The sequence below is a fragment of the Artemia franciscana genome, chromosome 2 (genome assembly GCF_032884065.1).
Source record: "Artemia franciscana chromosome 2, ASM3288406v1, whole genome shotgun sequence".
NCBI classification, from domain to species: Eukaryota; Metazoa; Arthropoda; class Branchiopoda; order Anostraca; family Artemiidae; genus Artemia; species Artemia franciscana.
This window is the reverse complement of record NC_088864.1, coordinates 53,292,579-53,316,815: the sequence shown is the minus strand read 5'-3', so window position 1 is coordinate 53,316,815 and position 24,237 is coordinate 53,292,579. Positions and strand designations below refer to the sequence as shown.

General features: G+C 35.5%; 1 protein-coding gene across 3 annotated transcripts in view; it reads left to right on the top strand.

Moving 5' to 3' along the window:
• Positions 1-24,237, top strand: part of LOC136043600 (neuropeptides capa receptor-like) — a 108,872-nt gene that overhangs the window by 55,414 nt on the left and 29,221 nt on the right. For all 3 annotated transcript variants that reach the window (XM_065728522.1, XM_065728516.1, XM_065728510.1), the window contains 3 exons: positions 3,806-4,005; positions 9,945-10,181; positions 21,490-21,769. In XM_065728522.1, coding sequence (XP_065584594.1) covers positions 3,806-4,005; positions 9,945-10,181; positions 21,490-21,769 — 717 coding nt within the window. The remainder of the gene's footprint in view (positions 1-3,805; positions 4,006-9,944; positions 10,182-21,489; positions 21,770-24,237) is intronic.

Sequence of the window (24,237 nt, the reverse complement as noted above, 5' to 3'; positions counted from 1 at the left end):
GCAGTTTATCAAATAATCTCAGGAAAGCCCCCTCCCCCAATAAAATTTGCTCTGGAAAATTCTCTCGGAAACTTTCGTCCACGTGGAAAATCCCTCTAAGGAAAAGCGCCTTGGAGGGGAGAGGGAAATAATTTTATAGACCACACTGCTTTTCCGTTGACAAAAAATTAAGCAAAGAAAAACGGATTTTAATTTCGGCAAAGCAATGAGCAAAAATAAAATATAAAAACTACACTTGATATATATATATATATATATATATATATATATATATATATATATATATATATATATATATATATATATATATATATATATATATATATATATATATAAACAATAAAATAAATAAGAACAACTCACATTATGAAACAAAAATCCCCACACTGACGGTAATAACTTTAGAACAAAACCAAACCAAATGTTTATAATGAAACCATGGGTACCTTTCCTCTGCAACAATTGGTGTATAAATGGGAATCTATTAAAATGAAAATTATATTTACATGTACAAAACAAAAGAAGGTCATCCAACCCCAGATCCAAAAAGAATCTTACAGGTTAATGAAACAAATTTATGAATTATAAATTGAATGGATTTTTTCATTTGCTAGTTTAGCTGCAGTCTGTTGACTTCTAACAGCACTAACCTTGCTTTGACTTTCGTTCGCAAGGTTTTCCCTTGTTTCGGGACAATCATGTAAATCAACACTCGTTGAAGTTTTTCACTGGTAATACTTTAAAATACTGGTATACTTTAATTAAATTAGTATAAATTGAATTTATCTTAAAATCCCCTCCTTCATCTCTATTAATGCTAATACCCCCATAGATAATCTTTTTTATTTATATAATTTCTCTGAAACTTTGTAAAAGTCCTACAGACTTATCAACAATTTTTGTCTGATCAAATAAAATATTGTGATGAGGAGTATAATTTTTCTCATAATCGTAAATTTTTTCCGTTGAGAAAGGCTCCCGGACGTGGAGCCGAAATATTCGGAGTATTTTAACTTTTTTTAGTTAAAGTGTAGTTTTTATATTCACTGCTTTGTCAAAATTAAAATCTGTTTTTTGTTTGCTTAATTTTTCGTAAGAGCGGGAGGGGGCTAGTGGCCCCGGAATCTTTTTAGTGATTTAGGAGGGGGACTAGAACTTTTTATGTCGCTTTGAATCAGCCCTCTCCGGATCTTCTAGGACCATTTGGAGGAAAAAATAACAACAAATAAGCGCGCTGGCTTAATATTTTTTCTGATTGAATAATTTTTTTTTTAACTGAAAGTAAGGAACAACATTTAAAATCAAAACGAACAGGAATAATTCTGCATATGAAAGGTTGCCCCTTCCTCTGTCTTGCTCTTCATGCTTAAGCTGTTAGCGCCTTCAAAAAAGCTTCCTATTCCAATTAAATGGCCCCTGTGTTTCAGTAGTTGTTCTTAAGAAACTGAGACAAACAGTCAAGCTTTAGCGTAAAGAGCAAGGTATTGAGGAGGGAGCAACCCTTCACATACGGAATAATTTCTTTTGTTTGGAGTTATAGTGTTGCTCCTTATTTTAAGTTATTTTTTTTATTTAGTTTATGTTCGTTTCTCAAATAATCCAGGTAAAGATGCTCACCCTCTATGAAACATACGCCCCCCACACACACAGGAAAATCTTCCATAGAAATTTCATCAAACTTAAAGTATACGCACAAAAACCCGTCAAGTTCCCTCCAGACAGTTCCCTTCTTGCTGAAAATCCTTTCTTACAGAAGATTCAGCCTGAATCTAAGTTATCTAGAGTATACTTTCATTTGAAAAATGCAGCAATCTCTAACGGATTTCTCGATAACTCTGGAAACGAACCCTGCCGTATTGATACTCAAAAACACATGGACAATAGCCCCCGGATATTTCCTCCGAAACATATCCAAATGGAAAATTGAGTTGGCAAAGAGAATGTCAGAAAATTATAAAGATTTTCGTGTAGGAATTCTGTCAAGTCCCCCAGTTTCACTGTGAAATCCCCCCCCCCAAAAAAAAAATCCCTTCTCAAAGGAAGATTCTCCCAATAGAAATCCACTCCAAGCACAAAATCCACATAAAACAAAATACCTGTATACTCCCCAATAACAATTACTATACGTAAACATTGGGCAAATTTCATATTACAGGCCTCTCCCTGCGGACTTTGGGGGTCATTTTGTCCCTAAAGACATAGTTATTTGCTCTTTCAACTATACTGAACAAAAATGACTATCTCAAAATTTTGGTCAGATAACTTCGGGAAATAAATGGGCGTTGGAAGGGGGTCGGTCGCCCTCCGATGTTTTTGTCACTTAAAAATGGCACTAGAATTTTTAATTTCTGTTCAAATGCGCCCTCTCTCGGTCTTCTAGGACCATTATTTTGATACGATCACAGCTGGGCAAAAAATTAATAAACACGCATCCGTGATCTGTCTTCTGGCAAAAATAGCAAAATTCCATATTTTTATGATATAGTAATTTGTAACATCTATAGTAGGGTTCTCTGGTGCGCTGAATCTGACGGTGTGCTTTTCATCAATATTCCTTGTATTTTTAGGGTTTTTTCTCCCCTATTTAAAAAATTAGGCGAATTTTCTCAGGCTTGTAATTTTTGATGAGTAACACTAAACTTGATGCATCTTATATATTCAAAATCATCATAATAAGTTGATTCTTTTTATATATATATATTGATATCTAAATTTTGCTTTTTAGAATTTCGGTTACTATTGAGTCGAGTCGCACCTTCCTTACAGGTCGTTAACCACGAACTGTTTGGCAAAATACAACATTTTACAAGCTTGTAGAAAAGAGCTTGAAACTTTTTGCAGTGAGTTATTTTGATAGGCTGAATCTGATGTTGTGATTTTCAGTAAGATCACTTGACTTTTTAGGGGAGTTTTCTTCCTTTCCAAAAATCAGGCAAATTTTTCAGGCTTGTAGCTTTTGATGGTTAACATAAAAATTTATGAATGAATGCACAATCTTGCATCATTATGAATTCTAAAACTAGGCTGCTCAGTATGAAATAAGTTGATGCTTCTAAGTCGAACCACTCCACTTCATGATGCAAAAACACAAAAATACAAAGTGCTTTATGGTCCTCTTTCGGCCTAAGTTTTTGTTCTGCAAAGCAAGACGAACAAAAACATTGTTTTGTCATAGTACTATTTTTTTGTCACCTACAAGGGGCTCTAGAACTTACCATTTTTATCTAATGGGTCTTTTTCCGATATACCAGGACCGATCGCCTCCATTTGACCACTCCTAAGAAAAAAAAAGAAGAAATAAACGAAAAAAAAACGCTTCTGTAACCTTTTTCGCGGAGAGATATTCAAATTTCGTAATTCATATATTTAGAGGCCTCAAAGTTCTGCAACAAAGCTCTCGGATAACTGCTGATTTTCTCTTGGTCTAATTTTCATCATGATTGCTTTTTTAAGGGTGTTTTCATCCTGTTTTGAAAATCAGCAAAATGTTCTCAAGCACAATGTGCTTTTTTTAGTAGGTTTAGAGTTACGAACCAAAAATTATGTCATAATTTTTGGTCCGCAACTCTAAACCTACCAAACTTTACATATTTAAAATTACAATAAAAGCCAATTCCTCATATGTAAACATTTTTTTTTTACCAAAACTCCCTTTTTCAGAGTTTTGTAGCTAACAGCACGAGTTACTTCCTACAATTCGTAACAACGCGTTGTTTGATTACGAATTAGTTAGGATCAGTTGTATCTAAGACCTACACAGACTTTTTTTCCATCGTTCGTAAGTCAACACTCATTTTTTTTATAGGACAAATTATGCTTCCATTTTGACTATTGTGGCATTTAGTTTGGAAAGATACTTAGCAATATGTCATCCGTTGTATGCCTACACGATGGCTGGATTGAAGAGGGCCATTAGGATAATTGCTCTTATTTGGCTCATTTCGTTTTTCTGTTCAGTACCCTTTGCAGTCCACACGGAAGTTTATTATCGCCCTTACCCTGGAAGTAAGTTGTTACCCTCAAAGACTCGTCGCCACTTACCAGGCACTAGATTTGGAATTAAGTGATTTTTCGGCCAATACTTTTCCGAGTCAACATTAGTGTTTTTTTTTTATAACTCGTTTTACTTCAAAATCTCAAAATGTTGATCTTGCTGAGGGAATCAAACAAACAGAAAACCTTCGAAATAATTCAATATGATATTATTGAAATTTTCTTACAAATATTTCTGTTACTTAACGAAATTCCTTACTATTGACACAAAACAGAATAAATGGTTGGATGTAAGATTTCAAAAAAAATGGCTTTCATGGGAAGTAACAGCTGCTTCAGTAAGCTACTTTATTCAGAAGACTTTGAACCTGGTTCCTGATTTCATTTATATATAAAAGCATAACAAATTGTAGATATGTCTGTTTGATCTAAGCATAAATATTTGTGTTATAAGATTTTTATGTTAAATGTTAATGTCGTAATTTATTTTAGGATGAACTATCTTCTATAAGCGATATTTGCTTTGTTTCTGGGAACGGATTCAACAGTGCCCCAGGTTTATTTGAACAAACAGATGATATACTTTAATATGGTCTAGGAAAATATTTCTTTAAGCAAATACAAGACTGTTTTTATAGCAAAAGGCTATCAAGAGACTAGGATGAGGATAAGCTGTCAAAAATTGGTCTCCTGGGAAAATAAGTAACTAATACGGTACAGAAAGATACATAGATTGAAAGCCTTTTGATGGGCCCATGAGCATATTTCTCTCTAGAGCCGGAGATCAAATGCCTATTTCACATATACTCCCCAAAAATTCAATTCTGAACCAATGCTACTTTCCCTGATTACCATTTTCTAAATATATATATATATATATATATATATATATATATATATATATATATATATATATATATATATATATATATATATATATATATATATATATATATATATATATATAAATGAAGTGTCAGTTTGTTACATTACCGTTATTACCGTAACATGAGCTCAAAAAATTGAGGCTCTTTTTAAATTTTATTAAATTGCTTAAAATGTAAAAAACTGGTGATTGCACAGAATTTCAATATAATAATAATAATAATTTATTTCTTACCGACAACAACACTATAAAAGTATTAATATGTGGAGTTCAAACAATTAAATACACAAAAAAAGCAAAACATACAAAAAATGAAAAGTAATGACAATAGAAATTTTTTACGTTAATACAAAAAATTAAATAAACACACAAAATAACGAACTATGAAAAAAAAATGAACATTAGATACACACAAAAATTAAATTCAAAAAACACAAAGAGAAAAACATATACACACACAAAGTCAACGAAAAAAAAAGGATAAGACGGTGGTGAGGGGATAGGCGCGCAGAAGCTGTACTGGAGAGTTGTCTGTGAAGAATCTCCAACTTAAAAGTTATGTCAGGAAATGAGAATTTTTTAACAAGAGCCCGGTTTTTTGTCCAAGGTGGAAGATACAGAAGAAATTTGCAAAATTTGAAATAATTTATCCGAATTCTTTTTAAATTACCATTTTTAAGAAGGGGGAAAAGACCTGAAGCATAAAGGACAGAATGATCACAGAAAGTAGAATAAAGTTTAGCCAGCGCACGTCTATTATACTTCCCTCTATTTGCAACAATTTTTGCATAACCAATCTGAATCGTTTTACTTATATCACAAACAGAACGCTGACGTAAGCTCCAAAGATTGTTAGTAATAGAGATACCAAGCCAACGAATACAATCAACAAGAGGGATAGTAAAGTTATTACAGTGAAGGGGAGTAGCAGTAATACAGTTATAGGGAAGAAACTCACATTTATCTATATTAATTGAAAGGCCAATATCAGAGAAAGCATCAGAAACTATAGAGACCATTTTGGAAAGACCCTTTTTGGAACGGCTAATCAGAAGCAAGTCGTCAGCATACGCAAGATAAGAAACATCCGCAAGACCAGAAAGGTATGTACCTGAAATCTTAGCCAGCACACTAGAAATACAAATCTTAAAAAGCGTAGGGGACAGAACACCACCCTGCCTAACACTTCTTCGCATTCTTATAATAGTGTCTGGTGCAGATCCTAATTGAAGAAACAAATTTGAATACCAAAACCTAAGAAGCATTATAATAGAGAGATTGACCCCAGAATTATACAAAGAAAAAATGAGCTGACTATGGACCACACTATCAAACGCTTTCGAAAGATCTAAAAAACAAATATAAAGACTATTTCCCTTGGAAGAATTATCAGCCAATAGAGAAGACGGAATCTTATGCGCATGCTGACAACCCACCCCACTCCTAAAACCAAATTGGTTCTCATCCTCATTAATATTTTTAGTCAAAAATGGTAGAAGGATATACTCAAAAACTTTACTAATATTACAAGATACAGTAATAGGTCGATAGCAAGAACAATCAATCGGTGACTTTCCTCTTTTTAAAACTGACGAAACAGTGCCACACAGAAAACTCTCAGGTACGTATGAAGTACATAGACACATTTGAAAAAGAAGCTGAAAGTGAGATATAAGGGGGAGTGCATTCAATCGGCATATGCATCTTAGAAATACCATCCTTATCTATTGAATTAGATTTTAAACTTTTAACAGCATTAATTACGGAAGAAAAAGATATGGTCACTATATGGCGTTGCGAAAACGTTGTACTAAAGAGGGAGGTAAGAAGGCGAGTATACACAGAATGCACTGAATTAATTAATCACTGAAAAAATCGAATAATAATGTTTATGCCAAGCTGAAGTTGGAAGGCTATTACTTGTCATAGTTTCATCATTTATTTTGTCAGAATTGATCACTTTTCGCCAATCCTCCCTACTTACAGGGAAATCCATACCGCGGTAACGTGCCGACCTCAGATAACGTTTATAATTGGTTTTAGTTTTACGTTTGATATCAGCGACACACCCAGAACTTGGCCGACCACATTCATTCCATATCTGGAGCCATAATTTTACTTTATTTTTTATCGACTTTAAACAAGGGTCCATTGACCAGATAGGTTTTTGTGTTCTTTTACAAATACGTTGTCGAGGTACGGCAGCTTCTTTTCCCTTGGAAGAATTATCAGCCAATAGAGAAGACGGAATCTTATGCGCATGCTGACAACCCACCCCACTCCTAAAACCAAATTGGTTCTCATCCTCATTAATATTTTTAGTCAAAAATGGTAGAAGGATATACTCAAAAACTTTACTAATATTACAAGATACAGTAATAGGTCGATAGCAAGAACAATCAATCGGTGACTTTCCTCTTTTTAAAACTGACGAAACAGTGCCACACAGAAAACTCTCAGGTACGTATGAAGTACATAGACACATTTGAAAAAGAAGCTGAAAGTGAGATATAAGGGGGAGTGCATTCAATCGGCATATGCATCTTAGAAATACCATCCTTATCTATTGAATTAGATTTTAAACTTTTAACAGCATTAATTACGGAAGAAAAAGATATGGTCACTATATGGCGTTGCGAAAACGTTGTACTAAAGAGGGAGGTAAGAAGGCGAGTATACACAGAATGCACTGAATTAATTAATCACTGAAAAAATCGAATAATAATGTTTATGCCAAGCTGAAGTTGGAAGGCTATTACTTGTCATAGTTTCATCATTTATTTTGTCAGAATTGATCACTTTTCGCCAATCCTCCCTACTTACAGGGAAATCCATACCGCGGTAACGTGCCGACCTCAGATAACGTTTATAATTGGTTTTAGTTTTACGTTTGATATCAGCGACACACCCAGAACTTGGCCGACCACATTCATTCCATATCTGGAGCCATAATTTTACTTTATTTTTTATCGACTTTAAACAAGGGTCCATTGACCAGATAGGTTTTTGTGTTCTTTTACAAATACGTTGTCGAGGTACGGCAGCTTCTTCTGCCCTTTTCATACACATCACAAGTTGGTTATAATAACAGTCAATATCGGTTTTACCATTCGTAGGTACCTGGTGCTGAAGAAGATGATATGGAACACGTATAGTAGAAAGAAGGGTTGTCAAGGTAGAGATGTAGTGCGGTATATTGGCTTTGCTCCAATTACTTTTTTCAAACCACTTCGATTTTTCTCGCGAACAATTGGTTTCCGATACATCAATATCCATTGTAAATGTCGCTGAAATTGGCATGTGGTCAGTATCCTGCTCGTTAACATGAACAGAAGCAGAAGAAGAGATAATACCAGGCGAGCAACTAATATGGTCAATATCACTTGTGCCTCCAGAATGATGAACATATGAAAAATTGTGGGACTTGGGCACAACGCGGTATGAAGGAAGGCACTCAAAAAGCAGTTCCCTTCTCAAAGAAGATTGATTAATATCAGTATTTAGGTCCCCAATTATTATATACTGTAGAGACTTTAACAGTACCTAATTCATAAGATTCTTAAGCAGACTACACGCCTTTCCGAATTTAGTTAAGGATCTGATCGAGTATCCTTCATATGGGAGATAAGAGCTTATGAATACAATACTGCCGACACACACAGCCAAAAAAAATTTGTCGGAGTAGAAGAGTACTGGGGAGGGTAGATGATTGTCCCGTTTAAAGACACAGGCTAGTCCACCGGAAGGGCGACCACCAGTAGCTTTTGCTGGACTCAGGAACACAGTATGATGCTGACTTCGACGCAATAAATTCAAACTTGAAGCAGTGAGAAGATGCTCCTGGAAACATACCAAATCGTAGGAACCGTACAACTCATCAATAACAAAATCCTTATCTTTGGTGCCATTTACATTGAACGAAATAACTGAGATTAATGCACTTATGGTTGAAAGGTGGATTTGCACTTTATTCGATTCTTAATAACGGGGCAGGAAAAGCTATAGGAAGGTTGTTTTTGGCCGCAATTTGTGCAATTGGGATCTCCAATGCATGGCTCATCTTTTGTTGATATGTGTGGTCCTCCACAGTGAGCACATTTCGGGAGAACGCTGGGACTGGAGTACGGTAGATGGTCTAGTGATTGGCATTTAAAACAGCATTTGGGTAGGTCCTTAAACTCGTAAACAGGAAAAATTTCATAGTCCACTCTGAGGCCATGCTTGAAAAACGTAGATTGCGCAAAAGAATCCAAAAACTCGATTTTCACAGACTTAGAATATATATATTCTATAAAATAAATAAAATATAATAAAATAGAATATATTTTGGCAATGGATTAAAGCAATTTGAAAGCCTTGAAACAGAAAACCAAAATTTGAAGTTTAGTAGAAATTGTTTAGTAGAAAAGTTTAGAATGCCTGCTGCTCAAAGAAAATTTGTCAAAGTGTCAATTAAAATCAAAAAGAAATTATTATTAAATTGCTTAAAATGTAAATGCACAAATATTTCTATATATTTTGACAATGGATGATTTTGGACCTACCTAAAGGCATTATATAGCTGGTTACGTTACGTCCAAAACTGTAGGTTTTATTCACGCATGGGGTTGTGTTTATCAAACAAAACAACAAACTAATTTCAAAACTGTTTGTTATTTGAAATTATCTAACTTGTAATTTCAAATTACAATATTACTAACTTGGTATTTGAAAAAGCAAATACCAGTTATTTGCTCTTTCAGTAATTTAATATTAACTTCTCCATGCATGAAAATCTTCAATTTGTCACAAAAGTGTGACAAGTGTGAGTGACGCAATTCACATAAATATTTTCTTTTCAAAATTTAAGGCTCTTAACGAATTTTCTCAAACTTCTAACTTATCTAGATCATTTTTTAGGCCAGAATATACCAGGATGCCAATTTTCCCGAAAAAAATGTGGATCCGTTTTCGATACACATTTACATACACAATAATTGCACATTTATATATATATATATATATATATATATATATATATATATATATATATATATATATATATATATATATATATATCTTTCAGCTACAGAAAATATGCCTGAATCAGCATTTTGTGGAATGATGCTGGTTCCCCAATATTTATATGAAGTATCTGTCACTGTCTCCTTCATACTGCCAATGGGAATCCTCTCAGTGCTTTACACTCTAATGGGAATCCGAATTCGGTGTGCAGCGTTGATTGGACACGATTATTCCAAATGCGTTCATAAAGGTGATAATAAAAGCCTTGCTTCCAGGACAGTCATACTAAGAATGCTGAGTAAGTATTAGAGACTTTTGAAAATAGAATTTTTTTTTCGCAGATCGTTATATCCTTCTGAGTCGAGTTTTAATTGTGGATTGAATTTGGTGTTGTCAAACTTTTTTTCTTCTACAGTTCTTTCAAAACTCTGTTCGTTCTGCCAGATTTTCAGTCTAAAAAAATATTTGATACATGAGAGGAGTGGTTTTTGGCAGGATTTGAAAAACGGTCTGAAATTAAATATAAAATGAAAGTTTTTTTTCAATTGAAAAGAGAGAATAACATCAAAACTTCAAATGAATAGAAATTCTTCGGATACGAGTGGGTATTACCCCCTCCTCGACCCTCACTATTTACACAAAAGTTTCACTTTTTGGCGCAATTCTTTAAGAAACACAGCTCAAACACAAGAGTCATTGAATAGAAATGAGGAGTATTTTAAAGAACTTCAAGACATTAGCGTAAAGAGCGAGGGTTGATGAAGGGGTCCAAACATTCCAAACATCTGTTTGGAATGATCGGAGATTACTGCGGGAAGAAATTTTTCTTTAACTAACAGTTAACTTCAATCTTAAAAAATGGAACTAATCAGTGATAATGAGGAATATATAAGAATTATCTTTCTTAATACAAAAAGTATTAGGGAAGTCTACAAAGCATCAGTAAGAGCTTTTTTGGACAGTTCATTTTATTCCTTTATGGGTAGAAGGATCATATAAAAGGCAGACTATGCAGAAGGTCCATCTAAAGCAACAAAGCATCGATAATAACAGCTCTACCTGGAAGGATACAGGTCCTTCAGAGCCTTAGGGAAAAGTCTGTTCCAAACCAGGAAAAAAGGAGGAGGATTAGGCGATGGGCCAATGACATATCCCTATAAAAATGATGATTTTCAAATCGACAATGAATATCCTTGAATCTGATTACACTTCACAGACGACGACCACGTACAATCCCCGGACACTTTTTCTGACAACAAAATAGCCCTTTTTCTTTGTGTCTTGGAACGTAGGGACCATTAACTCTAAAACGCAGCCTTGCCGCATAAAGGGTGTAACTGAAGCCTTTCAGTCATATAATATGGTTATAGCGGTTTTATCGGAAGCCAGATACAGAGATTTTGGATCTGTGCTTGTTGATGGATATAAAGTTTTTTACTCTGGAAAGGGGAGTAGACGTGAAGCTGGAGTTGCCCTAGCTGTGAGTAAATCAGCTAAGAAATCGATTCTTGAGTTCATACCGAAGAGCAAAGGGATGCTAAAAGATTAGTTTGGTCTCTCTCAGACTAAACTGACAGTAATAGCTGCTTATGCTCAGAAAAATGAGGTTGACCATAAAAAACTCTCTTTTTTGAATGCAATAATCTATTCAACTTAGTGCCTGAGCATGATATGCTTTGCACCTTATGACGATTTTATGTAATGATTTCAATGCCATAGTTGGTGGTGACTGTTGTTATGCAGAAGATGTGTATGGCCAGCATGGCATTGGTTCATTAAATGATAATACAGTCCATTTAGTTAGCTTTTGCGTTAGTCACAGCCTAATTGTTGGTGAATTTTGATTCTCGCACCTTGATACACACAAGCATACATGGACATCACTTGATGATGCTAAAGGGAATCAGATTAACCATGTTCTTATCAGAAAGCGGTATATACACTGTCTAGAAGATGTTTGAAGTTTTTTTTTTGGGGGGGGCAGGTTCGTCCTCCGATCACCAACTAGTGATTGCTAGTTTCGAATCTAAACACTGTTGCCAAGTGTAAATAGATATGAAATTTCTAGATGCTCAAAAACTCCGTGATAAATAAATTAAGCAAGCTTATCATGCTCTTCTATCAAATAAATTTATAAGTCTAACATATGCCGAAACAGTATGCTCAGTTGACGAGAAGCAGAGCATATTTTGGGATTTTATAGGAGAAACCAGGGAGAAATCAGTTCGTTACACGAAAAAGAAGAGGGAGCAGTTGATCAATAATGGCTCCCGAAAACTCCTGCAAGAAAGGAAATAAATAAGTATCTAGCTCGAATACAGCGATGATAATGTCACCACGGACTATAAAGACTACTTAAAGGCCTAATATAAACAAACCCACAATGCTCTAGGCCTGTCTATATGGGATGACAGACGTTGCTTGTTAGAAACATAGGCAAAGGTGATAGCAGAACAGTATACCAAATCAAAAGGGAGATTACTACCGACTTCCAAAAGCAGACATGTGCTGTTGAAAATAAAATGGGTGAACTGCTTACATGGAAAGAAAATATTGATAACAGACGGAGAGGATAGTTCAGTGGAGCACTAAATTTTCCTCCTCCAACAAATCTCATAGAGCCTCCATCTGGATTTCCAATTTTTGATCTGGATATCAGCGTTGAACTCATTAGTTATTTGGAAGGCAAAACCGTTTTACGAAACATGAACAATGGCAAAGCTATTGGAGTTGACGGCCTACAGCTCGAATTATCAATATACGGCGCAGCGGTCTTAACGAATTGTCTTTAATGAATCTTAAGCCAGATTTGGAAAGCTGAGTGTCCCCATTGACTGGAAGAAAAGAGTAATTATTAATTCTTTTAGGAAAGGTCAAACCGTGGACTGCAACAATTGATGAGGCATCACTTTACAGTCCCTAGGAAGTAAAATCTTTTGCCAAATACTCCAAAATCGTGTTCAGTCAAGAACTGACGAAATCTTTAAAAATGTACAACACGGTTTTTGACCAAACAGATTTTGTGTTGATCTAATATTCAGTTAAAGGATATTAATCGAAGAATCGTATAAATGGTAGACTGAAATGTTAGTAGCATCTCTTGATTTTTTTAAAGGCTTTTTATTTTCTACATAGGGAATTCGTTATTGAAAATATTACAGCACTATGATCTTCAGGACAAGATTATTAGTATAACCGTTGTTTTATACGTATAATGACAAGTTGCACGCTGTACGATCTGACAACGGAGACCTGACTGCATTGATCCAGATCTACTCTGGTGTACGACAAGGCTTTCTCCTCTCTTCTGTACTTTTAAGATCCTCATTGAGTACATAGTCCTGACTTGTTGCTTTGTTAGAGGAATACGGACTTGAATGAGAGACATGCTATCTTTGATGGTGATTTTTCTGGTGACATTGTGCTCTTTTCTTGTCTAAGACTTACAGCAAAGCATCACAGAGCTTGCAAACACAGTTGGATGAATTGGACTGACAATCAGTACTGAAAATACGGAAGTCATACAGTATAATGTCAATTCAATATCAATACCGGGCCGACCACTGACCGTCGGCTCTGATGAGCTAAAAGACGCTGCAGTATTTAAGTATCTTGGAAACTTCGTAAACCCTGATGGAAGCCTGGAGCGCAATATTTTTACTGAACTAGGTGAAGTCTGGAAAAAACAGCACACTCTCCAAAGTTCAAACTCCAACTTCTAAATAGCAATGTCCTCTCTGTGCTCGTTTATGGATGCAAGACATGGACACTGACAAAACAGCTTGAAAAACAAATACAAATTTTCGTGAATAATTGCCTCCAGTGAGTTCTAGTTATCCATTGATCCGATAGGACTACACTTCATACGTAAAAAAAAGCAAAGATTGATAGTTGATAAAATCAGAAGCAGTAAATGGTGGTATTGGGGTCATATGGTCCGCAAGGGTGATGGCAGGCTCTTTCATGACATTTAATGTTGAGTTCCCCTAATATTAGAAGACATGGAGGTCAAAAGGCGTCACTTGACTGATACCTGAAGAAGAATACACTGGCATATATATCTTTGCTTTACCTGTGTCTGGAAGCTCTTCAGAGTTTGGCGCGGAGAGGCACTGTTGTCACCTTATGTGCCAACCGGCGCAGGAGGAACGAAGTAGAAGAAAGTATACCAAATGATAATTTGAATAACGACTACTGACGATCCGTTGCTTCACGGCTTCCGTTCTGCTATTTTAACTTCGTTTTCAGTTTTTTACGAGGGGGCACTGACTTCCCATCACCTGGTGTATTTTTCAGAGCGCCACGTGTGCTGCACAGTTCCACCACGTTTGGCACAGTTCCTCCACGTTTGGCACACTTCTACCTTGCTTGGCACAGTCCCCAAAATGTTTGGCACAGTTCCCCTACGCTTGGCACGGACCACCTGGTGACAATGATTTCTAGGAGAGAGTGAACCCTTGGTATTAACATTTAACGTTTCTGATATGTATTGGGAAAAAGACACAAAAACGAGCAAATTTTCAGTCGGTAAACAAAATTAAGAGAAGTACAATTGTTTTGGTAAATTTGTTGCATATAAGAAAAACCCGCATTTCATGTAAAAATTATAAGCAGTACAGGAACATTGATAAATATCAGAGTTATGGAAATGGGTCTTCCCAGTACCCCTCTCTCCCTGTTTCCATCCGACAATTTTATTAGTGCACTTTAGATTTTTCTTCATATTAGAAGTGCAGCTTTGATTTTGCGATGGAATAATCAATTTTTCATATTTGATTCTTATTTAATCTCTTATTTAATCTCCTCCCAAGAATCAGTTTACTTATTTTTCCAAATAACTTTTGATACACTGACCGATTTTGATGTTGTCTGGTTCAACGAATTCTATTTCAGCTGTGATACAACTATGGAGGCACACTTGTTTTCTGATTGCTAAAACAATTAATTCCAAGAACAGTATTACGGTTTTTTCTAGATAATTCAATAGAGAAAAACTTCGAACAATCAGTCTATCGGAGCTGAGTGAATTATCCGAAACCCTCAACAAGTTTTAAATAACGACGAAGACCACACTGCCTTTCCATCACAAACACCAAAAACAAGAAGAAGAATAGGGAACTTTTTAAGGCAGTGGAAAACAAATTAGAATGAATATTTCGGCCCTATGGCTAAGGGCCGTCCTGAGTAATACAAATAAGAAAAAACAGCTTACGAGAGGATAAAATCAATTTGAACTTCGCTGAGGTAAAGATGCTGGGACTGTTCATTTTAATTTTATTGATTTTATCCTCTCGTAAGTTGTTTTTTCTTATTTGTATTGCTGAGGACGGCCCTTGGACATAAGGCAAAATATTCATTCTAATTTGTTTCTCACTGTCTTAAAAATTCCCTATTGTTCTTCTTGTTTTTGGTGTTTCCAATAAGTTTTCAGAAAAATCCTGGTGTGTGTCAACTGTCTAGGAACAAAATATAGCTTAACTGAATAGTGTATTTTATGACTGTGTTTTATATGTTCTTTTATAAAATACTAATATTATTTCACCTACTAATGAAAAATTCTTTTGTCTTCAACATTATTACGTTAGCTCGGAACAATCCAATAAACGTATTAAAATTTCGCGACAAAATATTAAACATTTTTGAAAACGTACCTTCAAAGTAAAGAAAAGTAGTAATTACAAAAAAAACTGGAAGAATTCAAAGCTCTGAGCCATTATAATAAAGTGACTCAAAACGAATAAAATGTAACTAATGCTGAAAAGGAGTAGAAACTCGTTGAACAATCAATGTTGATTGAGATATTTATGTCTTATACATGAGAAACACTTTGGTTCTCAAAAAGCCCCCTATTTGTTACTCAACAATGCGTAGAGAGTAATCTACCGAAAGGGGAGAATAATACTACATTAGCTGAGGAAATGAAAGATAAAGGAAATGATAGTAGCTATATAATAAATTCCGCAGAGTTACATCTAATGCTGAATTCCACTCAATATCCTTGAAAGAGACTAAATTGAGAAAGCAATTCAATTTGCTCCAGAATGAAAAGATACTTTTATCTGATTAAAAAAAAGAAAAAAAAACAAATTATGTATCTTGATTACTTACTGAAAACGGGGGAGGTGCGTGAGTGAGTTTCTGCGTGAGATTTTTTTCAGTAAACTGATAATTTGGAGGGGACTAAAAATTCATAAAAGTAATAAAAATAGGTGGATTATATGAACAACAACAACCAAAGAAAAAGTAACTTCAAAAATAATTATAAAAATTGTAAATTATTATATGATCGCCATATTCGTTTGTAGGGGTCCTAATGAGATTTTTCATTGATATTGCATCTTGCTTGTCAGGTAAATTGAGGGTGGAAACGGAAAAACTAAAAAGAATTTTTGAAAAGTCTGCATCATATCCTTTTCGTGTATAGGCTACTGTGTGTATGTATGTATCTATATATTTATTGCCCATCAAAAGAAACAGATGGAGTATAAGATAAAAAGCGAAAAAACACGACAAAAGAATACACAAACACAAGAAAAATAAAGAACAAATGGATATCAAACTACAAAAAACAAAAACTATTGCCTCAAAATAATTGCTCAAGGATGAGTAACAATAATATTAGAGTTATATCTGGCGATCTGGGATATGATCGCTTCATTAGGGTCGATAATCCCATACCGACTTGTCACAATACGGTTACTTGTCCATGGTGGATGCCGTAAGAGGTACTTTGCATATTTGTAATATTTAGACCGAAATTCTTTCTTATCTTCCTTTTGGAATATCCTCCAAAAGGGACTTAAATACAGATAATGGGGTAGTGCCATTGCACTGTACAGCTGGGCCAAAATCTGCAGATCAAACTGACGCTCATAAAGTACAATATGGCTATACGCTAAAAAGATCCGTTTCTGCAGATGACTCTGCAAAAGGTGACGCGTTTCAAGCATAGACCGACCAATAGGGATCCCCAAATAAACTATGTGTTCGGCAAGCCAGACAGTAGCGCCATCAAGCCTAACATCAACAGCAGACCCTTGCTTAGCATTATACAACATCACTTTTGGCTTGTCCTCACTAAACTGAAGGCCTATTTTTCCATATTCTACTTGAAACTGAATAAAATTGGGAAACAGACACAAAAATGAGCAAGGACACCTTCTTACTCTATGTAAGAAGAAAATAATTTAAATACAGCTGGAACTTCAAGTTTTTGAGAAGATCATGAAGAGCATAGCTAACTACATGCCAACGTTACCTAAAACAAAAAGAATAGTTTGATTTTTATTTTTTTATTTTTTTATTATTTTTTTGTTCCGGTTATTTAATAATGACTCCTAAATCACAAAGGCTATTTAGTTACAATAAACAGCTCTTTTACAAGTTCTAAAAAAACTTTAGCATAAACAGTGCGGTATTGAGGAGATGGTGATCCCCTCAATGATATAATAATTTATGAGCAATTCAAGTTTTAATGTTTCTCCTTACTTTCAGTTGAAAAACTTATTTTAATTTCTGATCTTTTTAAAATAACACTGGGAAACCCGGCTCCCCTTCCATGGAAAATCCCCTTCCCCCACGAAAATTTATTCTATGGAAATATCCTCCCACGTACTCTCCTCCACCAGAAAACCCCCCATGAAAATGTGTGTATACTTTCCAATAACCAATTCTATATGTAAACAACGTGCAAAGTTCATAGTTTGCAGCCCTTCCCTCCGACACTCTGTGGGGTTAAGTCATATTCGAAGACAAAGTTGTTATTTAGAAAAAAAATGGCCATCTCAAAATTTGGATCGCGCAACTTTTGGGACCAAATGAGCGTGGGAGAGGGAATCGGAGGGTGGCTAACCCCCCCCCCCCCCCACACACACACACACATAAACCTCCGAATGCATCCTAGAGCCCTCAGCACAAGGGATGTAAGTCATGACCCGAAGGCTTATAAGGTTTTATGGAAAGGATGGTCGCATAAACTCCATAGGGAGCTCACTAGATTGAAAATCAGATGTTCTAGTTCCATTTTTGGAAGTCAAATCAATCGAAGGGCGGGGGCAGACCCCCCATGTCGTATTTTGTACAAACACATTCGATAGATATTTTTGGATGGACATTTGTTCAAAAATAGTCCAAAGATCATATAAAAAAGCCTAAGGGGTTAACAAAACCCCTGGAGTCTAGGGGTAAGGGTTGTAAGTTATGCCCTAGGGGTATATAAGGTTTTTTATAGAAGAGGTGGTCGTGTGAACTTTGGAAGAGGCTCATTTGATTGTAAATGTATTGTTCTAGTTCCCCTTTAATAGTCAAACACAATAAAGAGCAATTACACCCCCCCCCCGTTCTCCTTGACATCCTCTTTTCCCGAAAAGCATTCAACTGAAATTTTGAAATAGTCATTTATTTACCAATAGTGCAAAAATTATATAACAATGTCTTTATGGTGAACATAATCCTCCAGAGCCCATGGGCAAGGGTTGTAAATTATTCCCGGGGTTATAAGGTTTTTCCAGAACGGGTTGTCGCAAAAACTTTGGATCGGATAGAGCTCATTTGATTGGAACTCGTAAGTTATAATGTCCTTTTTAAGAGTCAAAAGTAAATGGAGGGAAATCACCCCCCAGGCCTGTCTTTCCCCAAAGTATATCCAACTGAAATATTGGCAGAGCTATTTCGGTCAGCATTGTTGAAAGGTCCAATAATTATGTCTTTGGTGATCTCAACCTCCCACATTCCTCAGGACAAGGGCTGTAAGCTAAGCAATTCGTTCATTGTTTACATGTAGTATATGCTATTGAGAAAAGCATTCAGGTGAGCCTTTCAGGGAATTAATTAAAAAAAACAAGTTTTTTCAACTGAAAGTAAGGAGCGACATTAAAACTTAAAACGAACAGAAATTACTTCGTATATGAAAGGGGCTGCTTCCTCATCAACGCCCCGCTCTTTACGCTAAGGTTTGACTCTTTCTATCAACTCTTCATTTTAAAACAGCAAAAAACCTTAGCGTAAAGAGCGGGGTATTGAGGAGGAAGCAGCCCCTTTCATATACGAAGTAATTTCTGTTCTTTTTAAGTTTTAATGTCGCTCCTTACTTTCAGTTGAAAAAACTTGTTTTTTTTATTTAATTTCTGAACGTTTTTGAATCAATGCATGTTTTGAATTTGGCTCTCCGCAGAGGAATAATTAAACGAAATTTGCATATTTTTTTTTTTTTTTTGGCTAAATGACTTTCTCATAATTTTGATCGAATGATTTTGAGAAAAAAAGAGCGGGAGAGGAAGCCTAGTTGCCCTCCAACCTTTTGGTTCATTAAAAAAGCAACTAGAACTTTTAATTTTTTACGAATATTTATATTAGTAGAAGATATAGGTAACTTTGCTTACGTAAATTTGCTTACGTAAAGAACTTTTTATTCTCATGTTTATATTACACATATGAGAGGGTTCGCCCCCTCGTCAGTACCTCTCTCTTTACACTAAATCTTAAATTTTGTTCCAATTCATTAAGAATGACCCCCGAATCACAAAAACCGTAGAATAAATAGTTGACATTACTAAAAATACTTTAGCGTAAAGAGCAGGGTATTAGGAGGAGGTGAGCCCCTCATATGGGTAATCATTTCTGTTCGTTTTAAGTTTTAATGCTGTTCCTTACTTCCAGCTGAAAAAAACTTTTTCATATTTATTTTTCATTGTTTTTTTTTTAAATAATGCTAGTAAATCCTGCAATCCCTTCATGGAAACTTTCTTCCCCCATGACAAATTCCTTGATGGAGAGTTCCCCCAGTATATCCGCTCTTCTCAACCCCTCCCCCCAACCAAAAAATCCTCCTTAAAACGCCTGTACATTTCCCAATAACCATTACTATATGTAAGCACTGGTCAAAGTTTGTAACTTGTAGCCCCTCCCACGGGAACTGTGGAGGAGTCTCCATAGACATAGTTATAAGGTTTTTCGACTACGCTGAATAAAATGGCTATCTCAGAATTTTGATCCGTTGACTTTGTGAAAATAATTGGCGTGGGAGGAGGCCTAGGTGCCCTCCAATTTTTTTGTCGCTTAAAAAGTGCACTAGAACTTTTCATTTCCGTTAGAATGAACCCTCTTGCAACATTCTATTACAACTGGGTTGATACGATCCTCCCTGGGGAAAAAAAATAAAAAAATAAAAATAAACACGCATCCGTGATCTGCCTTCTGGCAAAAAATACAAAATTCCACACTTTTGTAGATAGGACCTTGAAACTTCTACAGTAGGGTTCTCTAATACGCTGAATCTGATGGTGTAGTTTTCGTTGATTCTATGACTTTTAGGGGGTGTTTTCCCCTATTTTGTAAAATAACGCAAATTTTCTCAGGTTCGTAACTTTTGATGCGTAAGACTAAACTTGATGAAACTTATATATTTAAAATCAGCATTAAAATGCGATTCTTTTGATATAGCTATTGGTATCAAAATTCCATTTTTTAGAGTTTTGGTTTCTATTGAGCCGGGTCACTCCTTACTACAGTTTGTTACCACGAACTGTTTGATATTGAGTGAACTGCTGAACTAAACCAAAATCCGTTATGTGTATACGGTATGTCAAAAAGGTGTAACACAAGAATAGTTGAGTATCATTTTTGCCTTAATAGAACTCTTTACTTTTCTTTGAAAAAAATTGTTTGGCGGAGAAAGTTTTTTAATTTGATAGTGCTAAAAAGTTTTAGGATGAAGGATGAGGAGTTGAGGAAGGGTGGCTCCCTAAAATGCGGAATAATTTTTGTTCATTTTAAGTTGTGATGTTGCTCCTTATTTAAGATCGAAAATATTTGTTTTTTTGTAATTATTAGTTTAGACAATGGATGCAGAGAAGATGTTAAAAGTAGAAGAGAATATGCAGCGTAAATGTTTTTCTGTGAACAAAAATTGTGTTTTGGCAGCAATGGGGGTGACAGTGGTCAAACACAGCTCTGAACCGTCGGTGCTTTGAAAGACCGAGGGCAAAATGGCAAACGTCTTCTAAAGGAACTGACACAGAAAAGTGTGAGCTAATGGTTTGACAGAACATATTTCAAACAATAAGAAGTACCTAAAAGTTTTGTTCGATCCCACTTTCTACGATATAATGAAAAAAAAGGTTAAGGTCACTAGGGTATGTTTTAAGATCCGTTTTATTGCCAAATATTTTTTGTTTTGGCCATCTATCTGTGGCCAAAAAAAGGGTTTTTTCCTTAAACGGGGTAGGAAGAGGTCATAAGAAAGGTTCTAAAAGAAGCTATAACTTCATGACAGAGGCTAAAGTTTGATGCCCTGAAATGATTAATTGGAACAGAGTATGAACAGCCGTGTTGGGGTCGAGCGGCTTGGTGTTGCAATCAATAGTTTTCATACTTTATTTTTATTCATAAAAATTGTAAGATTATTTTTTTAATTCATTTTCAAAAGTGAAGTTGAAGGAGCTGTTCGTAAAATAAAGTATGAAATGAAATATGAAAAAACAGTAATAAATAATCTTAAATCTTTTTTGGGATATACCATAATTCTTATTTCACACAGGAACATTTCCGCACTGGGAAAGCCAGATCAATAATGAATATTAACAAAACGACATGTCTTTCCTTTTTAGCTGCAGTGGTTGTTGGCTTTTTCATCTGCTGGGCTCCTTTTCATGTCCAACGTCTTTATTTCAAATATGGCTTTGGAGTTATTGAATACGAAGCGTTTCAGACGTTTAACGAAGGTCTATTCTACATCGCCGGATCTTTCTATTTCCTTTCAGCAGTAATTAATCCCATTCTCTACAACGTAATGTCAGAGAGATATAGATTGGCTTTTCAGGAAACTTTCTGTGGTGCGAAAGACAAAAGATTTCGAAGCTCTGTAGACTCAAATAAAGAAAAACGAAAGTAAGTGAATGCACAACAGCAATTTTTTCTTTAGATGTCAACTTAACATTCTTCCTATGATCTTTCTTACCTTTTTTGCTTTAAAAGATTGAGCATGACCACCTCAGCTTTGCCCAAAAAGACCAAAACAAAAACAAGCGGTAAAGCATATTCTTATAAGTAACTTTACTTCATTAACTTTACATTGCAACTAAACCCGTCTATGGTTTCCACTAAAGATGGATCTACGGTATCTGGGTCGGTGCTTCTTCGGACAAGCAGCTCAGGCTTGCAGCTTGCTAATTCATATGCCTTTCAGAAACCAATCATAGGCAGCGAAATAGTGCTGCCTAAGTAAAGAGTAAAGCAGGCTCTGAGCTTTTGTTTGGGCTTTATTTCCCCAAGGTACTTCTTATGGAAAGAGTTACCCTAGAGACTCACGAGAGGGCTCGTTTGATTAGAAATAAAAAGTTCTAGTGCCATTTTTAAGAGTCAAAAGTGATTTGAGGGCAACCAGTGACTCTCACAGGTCGTTTTTTCAAAATTGTGTGATAGTCATTTTGTTCAGCATAGTTGAAAGATCCAGCATCTATGCCTTAGGGCTTGTCAACCCCCCTACCCTCCCCTCAGACCTAGGAGCAAAGGAAAAGTTGTTTGATTTGCCAGTTATTTATATTTTGTATTTGTTATTAGGAAATTGGGTCATGTTTGACCCTTGGTGTCCAAAAAGGCAAAGAGCATTCAGGTGAAGCTTTCAGGGAACGCTGAAGGAGTTGTTGAACTAAATCAAAACCCATTATGTGCATGCAGTAAGACTAAATAGGGTATATCAGGAATGGCTTAGAAATTAAGTTAGAACTTTAGGGGAATCATAAGGGGGATGATCCAATGACCAAAAGGTTAAACGAGCCTGCTGCTAATATTACTACTACTGCTATTACTATTACTAGTAATGCTACTTCTTCTGATACTACTATGATTATTACTACTACTGCTGCTACTATGATGCTGCTACTACTAAGGATAAATGTAGAATGGGAAAATCTTAGGGAATATTGAGATGAATATTGACAAAAATTAAAACAAACTATGTGAATACTGCCTGTCAAAAGGGTGCATCTCGGGAATGGTTTAGGGTATTAAGTTAGAATTTTTAGGGAATGATGAGGGCGATGATCAATTTACAAACCGGCAATGTATCCACGCTACTACTACTACTGCTACTACTTCTACTACAACAACAACTACTGCTATCATGACTACTACTAAGGCTGAGAGTATCGAAGTTAAAATCTCAGAAAATATTGAAGGGAAAATTGAACTATATTAAAACACACTATTTGAATACTGGTTGTCAAAAAGGTATATTTCAGGAGTAACTTAGGGTATTAAGTTAGAAATTTAGGGAAATCATCAGGGAGATGATCCAATGCCCAAAAGGTTATACGTCCATGCTACTAATATTAATACTAGCACTACTACTATTGCTACCACTACTACTACTACTACTACTACTACTACTACTACTACTACTACTACTACTACTACTACTACTACTACTACTACTACTACTACTACTACTACTACTACTACTACTTCTACTGCCACTGCTACGACTACTGCTACTACTACTACTACTACTACTACTACTATTACTGCTACTGCAGCTACTACGATGATACTGCTCTACTAAGGCTAAGGGTATGAAGGGGAAAATCTTACTGAGAGGAACGTTGAACTAAATTATAACACACTGTGTGAATACTGGCTGTCAAAAGGGTGCATCTCGGGAATGGCTTAGGGTATTATGTTAGAGTTTTTAAGGAACGATGAGGGGGATGATCAACTGACAAACCAGATATGTGTGCACAATACCCCTACTACTACTACTACTACTAATACTACTACTACTACAACTACTACTACTACTACTACTACTACTACTACTACTACTACTACTACTACTGCTATTACAACTACTACTAAGGCTAAGGGTATCGTGGTTAAGATTTCAGGAAATACTGAGGGGAAAAGTTGAATTATATTAAAACACAGTATGTGAATACTGGTTGTCAAAAGGGTGTATCTCGGGAGTGGCTTAGGGTAATAAGTTAGAACTTTCAAGGAATGTTGAGAGGGATGATCAGTTGACAAACTGGTGATGTATGCATGCTACTACCACTAAGATTGCTCCAACAACTACTGCTATTACGACCACTACTAAGGCTGAGAGTATCGGCGCTAAAATTTCAGGAAACATTGAAGGGAAGTTGAACTAAAATAAATCATATGCACATACAAGTTATCAAAAGGCTTTATCAATAATATCTTAGTAACGGCTTAGAGTATTAATATGAAACTTCCAGGGTATGATGAGGAGGATGTTCAACTGACCAAAAGAGAGCATGTACATACTACTTCTGCTACTAGCACTACTACCACTACTCTTAATACTACCACTAATCCGACTACAACAAATATTACTACTA